Here is a 14,141-nt window from a genome sequence, read left to right as displayed (position 1 = left end):
GGTAGCTCCGGTGTAAAACTAAAAACCGGCAAACATCTGATTTGACATCATTTAGTATAAGGAGGAAGTTTTATTATTATTGTTGTTGTTGTTGTTGTTGTTGTTGTTGTTGTTTTTAAACTATTTTTAAACTTTTATAATTATTTTTAAACTACATCTTTTGAGTCCTTCTAGGATGTCTCTGCTGGCCACCACTAGCACAGTGTTCTCCCGTTTCCTAGCCAATTTCACTTTTGTCTGAGGAAAGAAGAGTGTATCTCAGAGGGACGCATGCAGAGGATAGATGGAGAGATAAAGAGAGAGATGGAAAAAAAAAAGCTGTGGGCAGATTGCTGGCACTTCTCTCTTTTCATGGCCAGAGCCCAACACTTCAAAAGCCAGTTCTGCCCAGCCAGGAACAGATGGCCTTACAACAATAATATTATGCCTTTCCACCTCTCTTTTCTCTTTCTCTCCCTCCTATCCATTTTATACTGCTTTCTGTTTACTGACAACCTAATAATCCTATATTTTCAGTGTCTTTGTTTTTCACATCAAATCTGTTTTTTTGGCTAATTGGGAACTTAGAAATACAGTGATAGTTTAATAATGTTATTGTGTGGTCTGTTTCTTGGTCTTCATTAGCTCTGGTGGGTTGAGTGGGCAGAATGTTGAAGTTATCTAGCTTTTCTACCCAATTTTCTCCCCAATTTGCTCATGGCATGTTCTCATCTACTATTTAAGTCTTCCCCCATCACACATTGCTACCAAGCTGTGAAGATGAAGGCTAGCATGTGCCTTACCAAGACACAAAGCACCACCATTCTTCAAAATACTCATAACACAGTGTCAACACACTTGGAGGAGAACACTAACTGCTTATAGCAAAATATGGCACTGATGTTTTGGTGTGGTACTTTTTTTTTTCTGTTCTAGCTTGTTCATAAACTTCAGAAAAGCTACGTATTGTTGGGGAAAGAGCTGGAGTAGTGGACTTGGTGGTTCCAGCTTCATGTTGAGGCTTGTTTGTGAAATAAGACTCGACTGGGTTCTGACAGTCAAGGCTGTGCTGTAACTAAACTAACACCACCTCTCTCCTTGTTTTTTCCTCCTTTTCTCTCTTTCTCTCCATCCAGGGCATCTGGCGTATTCCAGTAGATGAAATCGATCGGCCGGGCAGTTTTGCGTCTCATATGAACAGATCCATCGTGCTCCTGCTGGATGTTCTGTGTCAGTTAAGGGATCACGACACCCTGCTCAAAATTTCCCTCATGCTCCAGAGAACCCCTGACCAGGGAAAGTAAGAACAGCCTTTTTGTTTATTTTTGTTAGGGAGGGTTTGGTTATCAGCTTTAATTATTTGCTACATTCTTACAGTTTTAATTGAGAAGAATTTATCAATCAGCTCATGTCCTTAATTTTTGTTACTGTTTGTTGTACTTTTGTATGTACAGCATTCTTTTGAGTGTTTGTGTGTGAAATCCTCACTCTGTCTGGGTGGGTGTTTTGTAGGAAATATTTACGGGATGTGGACCGGCAGGTTTTGGCCAAACGCGCCTTCTTCTTCACTGTGAAAGTGCTGGAGGACAATCTGGATAAACTAACTGCGGTATGACTGCCCTTTTTCTGTTCTCTCTGGCCTTTAGCTTACATTGAAGTGGCTAATTTGCTCTTTTAAATGCTGCCTGATTATATGATTCATGCGAAACAACTCATCCTTCTCAGGGAGCGAAGTTCGGCAAGTTCTGCACTCACAATAGGCATTTTTCAGAACGCTGCTGCTATGGCTAATTGCCCGATTCCAATATTTTGCTTAGATTCCAAGATTTTTGCCGTAGTGGGTTACATTCATCACTGCAAGTGACCCATCGTCTTCCATGATGGCTAATGGCTGCAGTGATGCATATGCACAGTGACGCATGATTGCAGGGAAAATTCCTTCTCTTTCTGGCGTATGTCAAAATAATGATTTAATAATGGTCAAATAATAGCTTATTTTCTTAGAATTTTACCTACTATGAGTAATTCCTGTAATTTCATGAATGTAAGTAATTACTTTCTTTATTAAGTCAATAATTTGTGAAAATATCCATTTTTCTATTCATTGTGAAGACAAAATAAGTCATTATTCTGCAATGCTCATTCATTTTAGAGATTAAGTCATCATTCCAAGATACCAAGTCAGTGTTTTTTGAGAATAAGTCATTGTTTTGAGATATTAAGTCAGTATTTTGAGACAATGTCATCATTTCATTATGCTAACTAGGCTATTGTGCCATACTGCTACCAGAAACGGAAAAAGAGGAAAAAATACTGGACAGCCACAATTAGCCACTAAATCTGTCACATGAATGTCACAGAACAGTGACCTCGATTGGTTTGTAATGTTCCAAAACAAATAAACAAAACAAGTAAAGAAATTATGACATCTCTGTCACTTGTAGCCAAAATATTGCATTTGTGCCATCTGTCTCATTTATTCCACCATTCATTCCCGCATTCCCTCAGATATCCGATCCGTCTCTTAAACCTTCCACCTCCTCCATGGGTGAGATGACCACAGCCGACGTGTCCAGCCGGCCTCCTGCCACAGAGGACCCCAAATGCTCTCAACCTCCACGACCTAAACAAAGCCTCCCAGATGCAGCCTCTACTCCAGGCACGGACATCACACCCTCAGAAACGTCCCAGCACCAGGCTGGTCCACCTCACCCCTCTTTACAACCTGGGATCCAGGCCCAAGGCACAGCAACCTCTGCTCAGCCCAAAGAAAGCAGCTCAGGCTTGGGAGAGCCCATGGAGCTTGGTCCATCACCCTGGATGGGTACCACCAAACTTAGAGACCCACAAACACCAACTGATGGTGTTCCACCAGAGCATGGAAGGTCAGTAGCAGAGGGGGCAGAAAAAGTTCAAGAAAGCAGCCGGACTCCAGAATTATCGCTGGAGGAGTTGAGCATTAGCTCCAAACACCAGCTGATGCAGGTTCAGGCAAGCACGGCTAAAGGACCGCATGCTATGGCTGTTAGTTGCCCTGCCAGCCAGACTGGCAGTCAGGAATTGAGTTTGTTGAGGCGGCCTAGTAGGAAAAGGAAACTTCTGGAGGATGTGGAGTCCGGCAAGACGCTCCTTTTGGATGCTTACAGAGTGTGGCAGCAGGGTCAAAAGGTCATGACGTATGACCTCGGGCGCATCGAGAAGATCATGTCGGAGACGTACATGCTGATCAAACAGGTGAGTGTGTTTGCTGGTTGTAATGATTAGCTCTTTGAATGTCCCCATTTTCAGTGAAGTATTCTGATGGTGCCAACGAGCTTAACATTTTAGCATCTGACCTAAATGCACAATTTATGCTGTATATCATTCATCATTTTGGGCAGTCAAGGGCTGAAGGTTAGAGAACCAGCCTTGTGACTGGAAGGTTGCCGGTTCAGTCCCCTGAGCTGACAGTACGTGACTGAAGTGCCCCTGAGCAAGTCAGCTAACCCCCAACTTCTCCCGAGGCGCTCCTGATAGGCCTGCCCACCGCTCTGGACAGGTTTGCTCAGTGTCCCCCTAGTGTGAGTCTTCACTCGTGTGTATGTGGTGTTTCACTGCACGGATGGGTTAAATGCAGAAGTGAAATTTCCCCATTGTGGGACTAATAAGGGTCACTTAATCTAATCTAATTTTGTTATGAGCTACACCATTTTAAGTTGCTCATGCAGCAGGAGGAAAAAACACTTCTTCTCATTAAATAGGCAAACTGTGGCTTTATGCTGGATGCTTTTTCTACTTTGAAAAAGGAGAACGGAGAGTTTCTCCAGCTCATTCAGGAGCTTAAACTTCTTTTACACACAGTTCAGATCTGCATAACTCAGATTTTCACTAGTTCATTTTTAATTAAACAAACGCAGTTCTGTTAAAGTGAACCTCAAAGGGAACCAACTGCAAATGATTTTTCACAGTGCAAGCAAACATAAAAGGGGACTCGGTTCTCTTTCTGGTCCTTTTTGGTGTTGATAAAATCTTAGATCTGTTGTTGGTCACACCAGAACTCTTTTAGAAGTGTCAAATTTTGGGTAATGTTGTTCAAGTTTCCCACGTGGTATAATGCTCCAATTGCACTAGAGCTACACTATTAAAAACCATTAAACGGTCGCCACTGTTTGTAAAATCATTTTTAATCTAGATGTTTTTTATAGATAGTTTTTATTTTACTGTATATCATAATTTCTGTCACTGCTCAATTTAAGCAGCAAGCTGTGCATCTTCTGCAGCAGAGCTCCTGCAGTAAAAATCTGTCGGCTCTGCTGTCTCGGCACAAGATCATGGGCAGGTTTTATCCAATGCAGTACCTTGTATATGATCTGTGGTACCTTATATGTAACTTGCAGGCCAAGTCAGTCCCATGGCCCGATCCTACATGCTGTGGCTGTTTACATGGTAACCTCAAGGTCTTTTAAACGTAAAGCAAAACGCAAAGTGAGCTGGAGCTATTTTGTTTTCACAGTGCACAAATCAGACCACGAAACAGACTGCAAACGACCTGTACAAGAGGTGGTCTGTAGTTTTTGTTTTATGGGACTGTTTAGAGGTCTGAGCTCGTTTGACATGCTCACATATGCACAGAAAGCCATGACTCAGCAGTCTGAGCCCACTCGAGACACTGAAGCGGTCCAAGTGTGAAAACACCCTCAGTTTGAGCTGACTTTGGAGATGCAGCTCCACACAAGACGAAGCACAGAACAAACAAGCGGAAATTCTTCGAGTGCAAATAAGAGATCTTTTGCTTCTCAGAGAACAGGAGAAATGACTCTGGGCTGCTTTGCATTTTGTTAAAATGAAAGTCGCATGCGTCAAACACCAGATCCGTGGGCCAAGTCAGGCCTGTGGCACGATTCTATCCAGCCCGAGAAATTATTTAAATTTTCTGTTTATATTTGCCCATTTCAGTGTGAGTAAAATTCCCAGCATGCATTGCAACGCAGTGTGTGCCGACTCCCCCTCTCCCAGCTATAATCTATAGGACAGCAGTTACACCACAATATAAAAAAAACTACATCCTGGGGACATTTTAAAAAGATTTAATGGTTATCCGTAGCTAATGTAGCCTATTCTTTTATAAAGAAAAATACTTTTCACTTGAAATAATTTTTGAATAGTTCTAGTATTGATGTAATATTTCGGGGTTTACTACAAGTTGCCTGTTTTGCTGTTGCAGTTTTGGCATATTTTGAATAAGCAGTTGCCAGTGCAGGTGATTTATCAGAGTTTTATGTTGCTGGCAAAAGTTTGCAAAAAAAAAAAAACGCGCACACACACAAAAAACAGAGGGTAAAAAGTTTCATTTCTTCCATCTGAAAATTTCCTTTTGGTGTGCAAGATATTATCAGCTATACCTGAGCTGCAATTAATTTATTGCAGAAATAAATCACACATGGTGTAAAGGCCTTTATACTGAAATAACTAACTAAACCTCCGTTTGATTACTGGAAATCGACAGTCTGAGCTTTAGCATGGGTTGCTAATGTTTTAGAATAAACACACCTTATTACACACCTTATAAATAAATTATATGTATATATGATTAAATTTCATTATACATTTCAGTAACATGCTGTGTAGTTTGTCTGTTTGTTGTGTCTCGACATGCAGAGGTTTTTCTGCTGTCAGCGCTTGTGAAATGTTGACAATGCGTCATTATAGAAGTATAATGATGGGGAAACCCCTGTCCCTCGGCCGGATGACTCGGCATGAAAGCGCAGAGCTGATGTATTGGGGGAGATATGAAAAAGCCACAGCGCCTTACAGTCCGCGCGCTGCTCTGCTGCTCTGCTGCTCTCCGGAGCCGCAGGAAACGATTCTAAACATACAGAACGCACTTCTCTGCAAACTGTTTTGTTAATAGTTTTCGATTGGATTCTAAAGAGAAATGCACTAGCTGATGTGTGGGACTGCAAAGCTGGGCAGAAAGAATCCTAGTATCATTGACCCCTGCAGCTGGTGCTGTGGGTGTTTGTCTCTTGACTCCCTCCACCCTCTTCCGTTGTTAATTTTGTTAAATTTCTACTGCAGCGCTGTTGGGCCCACAAGCTGTAGAGTCTTCCTCATCGCACACATAGTAGTACAGCCTTATCTTTAGCTTTATCTTGTAGTTCTGTCTCGGCCTGTGTGTGATGATGAGAAAAGTCTTAAGGAGTAACAGGACGTTTACGCCCTACTTAACCTCTTATACTTTCAGGGAAATGTAGATGGGCCGCACTGCTGTTCCTTACTCTCATAGCTATATAATTGACACATTACAGGTATGTTCACATTACCAGGTTGTAACTCAGATCTGATCACATAAATCTGGTCTTTTCAAAACTGACTTGGGCCACTTTGGCTACATGCACATTACAAGCCTCATTGCTCAAATCCGATTTTCGCTCAGATCTGATCTCTCTGACATAATATTCACATTACAAGCCTCATTGCTCAAATCCGATTTTCGCTCAGATCCGATCTCTCTGACATGACATTCACATTACAAGCCTCATTGCTCAAATCCGATTTTCACTCAGATCCGATCTCTCTGACATAATATTCACATTACAAGCCTCATTGCTCAAATCCGATTTTTTGCTCAGTCCAATTATTAAGTTGCTCAATATTTTATAGTACATTCTACATAATTCTTGGAATGAATCCTAGTAGTCACTGAATGATTCATAGTATTTATTTAATGACTCATAGTAGTCATTGAATTGACTCGTAGTGATCACTGAATGATTCATAGTAGTTATTAAATGACTCATAGTGATCACTGAATGATTCATAGTAGTTATTAAATGACTCATAGTGATCACTGAATGATTCATAGTAGTTATTAAATGACTCATAGTGATCACTGAATGATTCATAGTAGTTATTAAATGACTCATAGTAGTTATTCCATTGACTCAGTGATCACTAAATGATTCATAGTAGTTACTGAGTGAATCATAGTGACTCTTTGTAGTTACGGTATGATTCTGTGTAGTTTCTTAAATATTAGTGGTTAATGAATAATAATGCGAAATTTATAAGTGTTTAAATAGCCTGTTGTGAAAAATGGAAATGTAAATTAAATATAAATATATAAAATAATTGTTCCCTTTCTCATTAAAACAAGACTAACAATGACATGAGGCTTAATTTAATTTGAACATGGCAAAATAACATGCCTGATTGAATAGTATTAGCCTAAGGTTATACTAAAGTAACTGAAACTGCATTTGACTACAACATTTCAATATTCAGTATCAGTAGCTGTTTTTATAGGACTGAATAAGGAAATTGAACTACTGAGTACGCTTTTCAGATCTTATAGTTGAGCAGTAGACCCATTCAGTGGCTTTCACTGTTGATTATATTTGAGTAATTGAGACATTTACCAAACATCTTTACAATTGGGTGATTTTTTAATATATTATTATAGATTGTAGATATGCATAATTAGTTGCGAGCTGTACATAGGCATGATATATTAATGCACTTTTATTAAATAAATGAAGATTAGTTTTTGGACTGCATTTTATGTCTGCTCTTCTTGTTTTCAATCCTCTGTCTTCAAAATGAGTACAAATAAATATGTGGAAAACTCATTTAATTGCGATAAATTAGTTTGTGCACTCAATTGAATTTAATTACATTTGTCTTATTTGCTCATATTGCTCAGATATGGCCTGGAGAAAAGAGCCCTGCATGTTGTTATAGCTACACAATTGGACAATATAAGTTTCAGAAGAATGTATTTATTTTAGGAGCATTACTTTCATCATTTAAATGCAAAGTTTACATGTACCTTAACCTGAAAACTGGGAAACAAAAACAGATTTAAAAAAAAGGATTTAGAATAGACATTTACAAGAATAATGTTCTAGTCTCTTTCAATCCAAGGTATTGCTTGAGATGATGATAATAATAATAATAATAATAATAATAATACATTGAATATGTAAAAAAACATCATTTGTAGAGTACTTGCTACTGGGAGGTGCCTGTCCCATGCCATAACCCCTAAATATCAAATGTGAAATTTTCAAATTAGAACCTTTTGATTTCTTGAAATGACATTGAACAATTTAGATTTGTCATGAGTTTAGTTTTAAATAAAAAGTTATTTTAAAAAATGCTGTCTCAAATTTTCTCATCATTTTCTCTAGCAAAATACAGTGTTTTAGTGCATAGGCGGAGCCTTGTTTTTAGCCACACCCCTGCACTTCGGAGCAGTAAGTCAGACTGCTTCCCTGTCCCTCATGACCACATGATGAGCAGTTAGATCTTATGGTTTTGAAGTAAATGTATCCCAAAGTTAAAAAAGCATGAAGAACTGTCACTACCAAAACACACATTTTCTGCAATTAAGTAAACATTTTAAAACATTTCAACATGTTTTTTTGAAAAATATTATGACTTTATGTGTGTACAACTGCCCAAAGCCTCTTTGCTAGTCATGTACCGGCTAGGGTTTTTGATTTCTGCTCAGAGGTAGTCAAAACTGCCACTACCAAAACATTTGGTAAAGTTTGTGTACTGCTATGATTGTTTTGTCAGTGACGAGATGGAGTGTTCAGTTAGAGCCAGTTAAAAGTCTGAAATACATTGTCAACTCTGACTTTGAACCAGTTGGTAGAATGTTTCGTGTATAAAAACGTGATGTCAAACTTAATGAGTTAATTAAACTTTACTGCAATACATGAAAAACATAGTTTTTTGTTTGTTTGCTTTTGTTTTTCCCAAATGTCATTAACATTAGCATTTTCCTTTTTTGACATGTTGTACCAGCCGTAGTTCCAGCCTAAAGCACAGCTGCACGGTGCCGTTGCTATGACTAAATTCTTGTAGACCTCCCATTCAAATACACCTTTTAACTCTCATGTTTCATTGATGGCTGTCTTGATAAATATTGTTTCCAGAAACTGCAGTGCCGTGAATTTGTTTATCACTGAAGTGCGTTGAGTCAGAAGATCATTTACAAGCAAAACACACTGGCAGTATCGGTCAGATCAGTAACATTAGCACCGGAGTCTTCAGCAGACAACACTGGACAGTGCTTACGGAAGAACTGTGGATAAATCACTGAGGGCAAGCTCTCATTAGCAGCAAATGTGGAAAGCTCCAGTTCCCCTCAAAACAAGATGTAGCATTATGAGAGTGAGAGGCTACAATCACAGTGTTGCTCTCACAGGATGATAAAGTGAAAACAGTTTTTTTCATGTTCAAGAATTGAGCCCTTCTAACATACATAAGCATGATGTGGCATTTGATGCCCTGTATTAAAAATAAAGAGGTCTCTAGAATGTAAATAAAGCATCGTTTATCTTTTTAATGAAAAATGTGGTACAAAATACAATTTAAAAATCATTTCTAATAATTGATAATCCAAAAAAGGGTGGAATGTTTAATATCGCTGTTGCATCTCCAAAATGGTAACTTTACAGAAAAAGGGAAAAACATGCCTTATTTTCAGTCAAGTTCAATGTAAGGAACCAGATTTTTAAATTATGTCAAAAACTGACAAATGTAAAATCGTATTTTGTTCTTTTTAATAGCTGTAACAGAATATGCTTCACTTTAAATCAAGAAAATTGTTCTTTAGGGTCAAATTAATGCCAGTAAGATGATTATTAATCACAATTAACTAGATAAAGTAGTTTGATTATTTTGCTAATAAAATTCACATTACCAGGTTGAAGTGGCACAAATCTGACCTTTTGCCCTAAGGTGACTCAGATCTGATGTTTTCAATCTCATTGCTCAGCCACAATTGCTGATGCCACGATTGTCAGCATTCATTGCTTTTCGTTCTGTATGGAAAGGTCAGAGAAGACTCCATGCTTGATGTGTTGTAACAGTGAAAGTATTTTGTGCTTTGAGCGCTTCGCTAATAAGAGTAACCGCAGCGGTCTATAAAGCAAATTTCTGTTTATTTGTCTAATCCATTTACAGAATAATGGGATATATGTTTCCCCCACATACACATCTGCCTGCAAACTCCATCCTTTTAATTATACTGAAGGGAAAAACAAACGGCTGAAGTTTCCATTAAGGTTGTGTTATTTGTTTGAGAGGATAATGGCTTTAGCTGGCAGGAATCATGCACATACACAGTACTCTCCCAATCCATTATCAGGTCCATCCTCACTCGCTCTGAATAACCTCTTATTTCCCCTGCCTGTGTAATTATATCTGCTGCATGTGTGTTTTCTGTGTGTCTGTCTGTCTGTCTGCCTCATGCTTTTTGAGCTTTTATGGAGCCTCCATGGTGGATGATGGCTTTTGCATTAGGAGGTTCGTCATAAAAAGTTTCCATATCGGTTTGTTTCTTAAAGGGCCTGAATAATAGGGCAACATGCTTATTTCTTCAAATAAGAGATTTATTTTGTTTCGTAAACCTTTCGAAACATATAGTCAACCCCAGAGTCCGTACAGACTGTATATACTGAAATTAAGCTGCATAAACAGCACGTTTTGAATTGGGGTGAACAATATGACAATATTTATTTGTTGCTGTGATAAATTACATCATTATGCCTTTCTGAGCATATTGTGCCATACTGTGATGTAAATGCCTTTCTGAGCATATTGTGGATATAGCCAGCACTTGAACACCTTCCAGCTGCATTCTTTGTTTAATTGTTGTGATAAGTCGAATACAAATCACTATATTCATAGTTTATGATGAGCATTTTTCAAATATGGCATTACGTCATCTATTCTAACTCATCAGATGTCAGAAATATGTGTTGTGCTATATAGTGTTTAAGTATTGTGGTATAATAGCTGTGCCTACGGCAGTTTAGCTTCGCCCGTTCATGTTTGAATTCATAAGGAATGTTTGAGCCCAGAATGATTTTTTACAAGGGCAGCCAATCAGAGCAGAGGTCATTTACATATCTCAGTCTTAAAGGCACGGTAACAAATAGTCTGCTTAATTTTAAAGGCCAAAAAGAAATGATGATTGGAAAAAGAATTCTGTTTTTGGTACAAAAAATAAACTACTAATAAATAAAATACTCTGCATGAGTCCAAGTGGAGAATACATTCATGGTGGAGGGATACATGTATTGCTGCCATTGTAAAGCAAAATATTTCCCCCAAAAATATGGTATTTTTTCAGATTTATGACTATTTTACCATCATGTAAAAACGCACAAGGCATTATAGGTTCACCAGTCATTTGTATAATAAATAAAATGGCTATATTTGATCAGTGGACAGTGCAGCCCCTGGTTGCTATCAAGTGCCATAGATATGTTTCTCTACAATGAACCATTTCACATCAAACCACTCTGTGTGACTATCTGTACATCTTAGCTATTGAATTAGACAGACGTGTTAAGTAATCTATATTCTAAACTGGTTTTCTGGTCCTAAAATCTGACTCACAGTGGTAATTTGGTGACCAAATAGTACATATAAAGGAAAAGTTTTTGCCTTAAGCAGTGCTGTGTTGTCATATGTTTATTGTTATATGACAAAAAGTAAAAAAAGGAATGTAATGACCGCAGAATACAGCAAAGAGCGACCGAACGTGAAGGGGGTTTTAGGCACTCGCTTCGCATCGTGCACAAGAGCATCCTTCCTCATGATGAAATCGCAGTAACGCGCCGCCTCTCATGGCTTATTGTTTTCATGTAAAGCAATGCTGGCTTGATGGAGTTAAGTAATCCCAAATACACTTGCTTGTGTGGTTTCTGACACTGTATGACGTAATGTCCTCTATAAAAATGGACGAAAGATGGCTTCTACAGTTTTTATCTATGCTAGGCGGTTTCGTCCATTTCTGGTAGGGTAAATTGTATAAATATGATTTTCTGATCTATCAGTTTATCGGACAGTAATAGTATTACACTTCTAAGCCATTACCATTCTACAGCAGTGATATTCTAGTACATTTTTAATGAATTCCTCCTCTTCTAGTCCCTGTAGATGCCCCCATATCAGTGTGGATGTTTCTGTTTGGCTCAGCTTGGCAGTCGATGCTGCACTGATACTGGCCGCTGGCCCAGATTTAGCCCTCTGCAGGCAGCTGAGCCATAGCTATGGCTGCACGACTGTAGGACAGGAGGCCCTGAGCTTGTGTTGTCTGTCAAAACATGGTGACATCACACTTTAATTCAGTGTAGACAGCTGCAGACTTAAAACAGCCACTTGAGGACCAAGTCTGAAATGAATTTGACAAATATACCTGGAAAAAAGTCAGAGATTTCCGGTCAAAACACAAAAGCCTCAAACACTGAATAGAGTATTATATTTTTCTACGTTTATTGTGTTCATCCTTTACATGTATTGCAGCGTCCATTCTTTTCATGAGATTTGCTTTCAGTTTTTCAAAGAAATCTGCAGGGATTCTTTTCCACACCCCGAATGTTCCGTCTTAGAAGTTATGTTGCATTTTCTGATTCTCACAACTAAAGTAATCCCAATAACACATTTGGGCTCATCAGTCCATGAACACTTACTCCACATGGCAGATGTCTAGATGTTCATTTTCTCAGTAGCAGCTTTTTGACTGCTCTGTGTCCTTTTAAACCTGAAACACTTAAGAATATGGAAGGAGGAAGGATGATCTGATCTGAAACAAGAGTGCAGCTTGATTTTCCCCTCTGTCTCAAAGATGAACACTTCAAGGGCTGTTTATCTGATGGGGATGGTTTTGGTGGTCTACCAGGTCTTGCACAGTTGTTAGGAATCCCCTTCCTTATGCAAGAGGTTGTCTTATATCTAATGTAATCGAAACCATCTCTTCACAAATGAATAACTTGTATTTAATGACTGTTTCGCCGGAAATTGAGGAATTGAAAGGGACTAGAATTGAGGGGGAAATTGCAGGTTTCAAATTGAGAAGTCACAAAATAACCGTTGGTTGTTAGCTGTTTTTTTTTAACATGAAGAGTGACTTGTTGAGGGAATCTATAGGCATACCTGCCTCAAATACTGAAAATGTGTTGGAATCTGTGGGTGTTGAGTTTGAGGTCAGTTCTCAGGGTGTGCGCCTTTGATTTCGAAGTGTTTTTAGACTCCTTAAGTTGAGTGACACTTAAGTGTCACACCTCAGCTACCACATACCTCACTGACTGGAGGAACAAGTCCTGACAACAGCCATAAACACACCCACATGTACAAAAGACACATAATACACCAATCAGGCGTGGCATCATGACCACCTCCTTGTTTCTACGCTCTTTGTCCATTTTATCAGCTCCACTTACTGTATAGCTGCACTTTGTAGTTCTACAGTTACAGACTGTAGTCCATCTGTTTCTCTGATACTTTGTTAGCCCCCTTTTACCCTGTTCTTCAGTGGTCAGAGCAGGTACTATTTGGATGGTGGGTCATTCTCAGCACTGCAGTGATGCTGATGTAGTGGTGTGTTTGTGTGTGTTGTGCTGGTCTGAGTGGATCAGACACAGCAGTGCTGCTGGAGTTTTTAAACACTTCAGTGTCACTGCTGGACTGAGAATAGTCCACCAACCAAAAATGTCCAGTCAACAGCGTCCTGTGACCACTGATGAAGGACTAGATGACCAGCACAAACTGTGCAGCAGCAGATGAGCCATCGTCTCTGACTTCACATCTACAAGGTGGACGGACAAGGTAGGAGTGTCTAATAGGGTGGGCACTAAGTGGAAAAACTCCAGCAGTACTGCTGTGTCTGATCCACTCATAACAGCGCAGCACATGGTAACACACCACCACCACATCAGTGTTACTGCAGTGCTGAGAATGATCCACTGCCCAAATAGAACCTCCTCTGTGAGGGTCCATGGGGGTCCCGAGCACTGAAGAACAGGGTAAAAAGGGGCTAACAAAGTATCAGAGAAACAGATGGACTACAGTCTGTAACTGTAGAACCACAAAGTGCAGCTATACAGTAAGTGGAGCTGATAAAATGGATAATGAGCGTAGAAACAAGGAGGTGAGGCAATTATAAGGGTTATTAGTAGACATTGTCTGTCATAGAGGCTGCTTTTGTCAGCTCTGCTGTGAAGTTGACATGTCAGATATTTTTTCTCACGTTGGGTTGTGTCACTTTTGTAGAATGAGTTGAGTTTGTAACTAGTACGGCTAGTTCAGCCAGCTGCATCAGTCCTTTCAGTTTCACTTACCTGCTTTTCAGCGTCTGTTTTACCAAGTCCTTGTTCACTTGGCCT

At 39.3% G+C, this 14,141-nt stretch overlaps 1 protein-coding gene across 6 annotated transcripts in view; it reads left to right on the top strand.

Annotated features, from left to right (window-relative positions):
- The window catches only part of cabin1 (calcineurin binding protein 1), a 120,627-nt gene that overhangs the window by 81,391 nt on the left and 25,095 nt on the right, over positions 1-14,141 (top strand). For all 6 annotated transcript variants that reach the window (XM_037536208.1, XM_037536213.1, XM_037536212.1 and 3 more), the window contains 3 exons: positions 1,116-1,279; positions 1,492-1,588; positions 2,488-3,213. In XM_037536208.1, the coding sequence (XP_037392105.1) occupies positions 1,116-1,279; positions 1,492-1,588; positions 2,488-3,213 (987 nt within the window). The remainder of the gene's footprint in view (positions 1-1,115; positions 1,280-1,491; positions 1,589-2,487; positions 3,214-14,141) is intronic.

This window comes from Pygocentrus nattereri, chromosome 29 (assembly GCF_015220715.1).
Source record: "Pygocentrus nattereri isolate fPygNat1 chromosome 29, fPygNat1.pri, whole genome shotgun sequence".
NCBI classification, from domain to species: Eukaryota; Metazoa; Chordata; class Actinopteri; order Characiformes; family Serrasalmidae; genus Pygocentrus; species Pygocentrus nattereri.
This window is presented reverse-complemented; position numbering and strand designations above follow the sequence as displayed.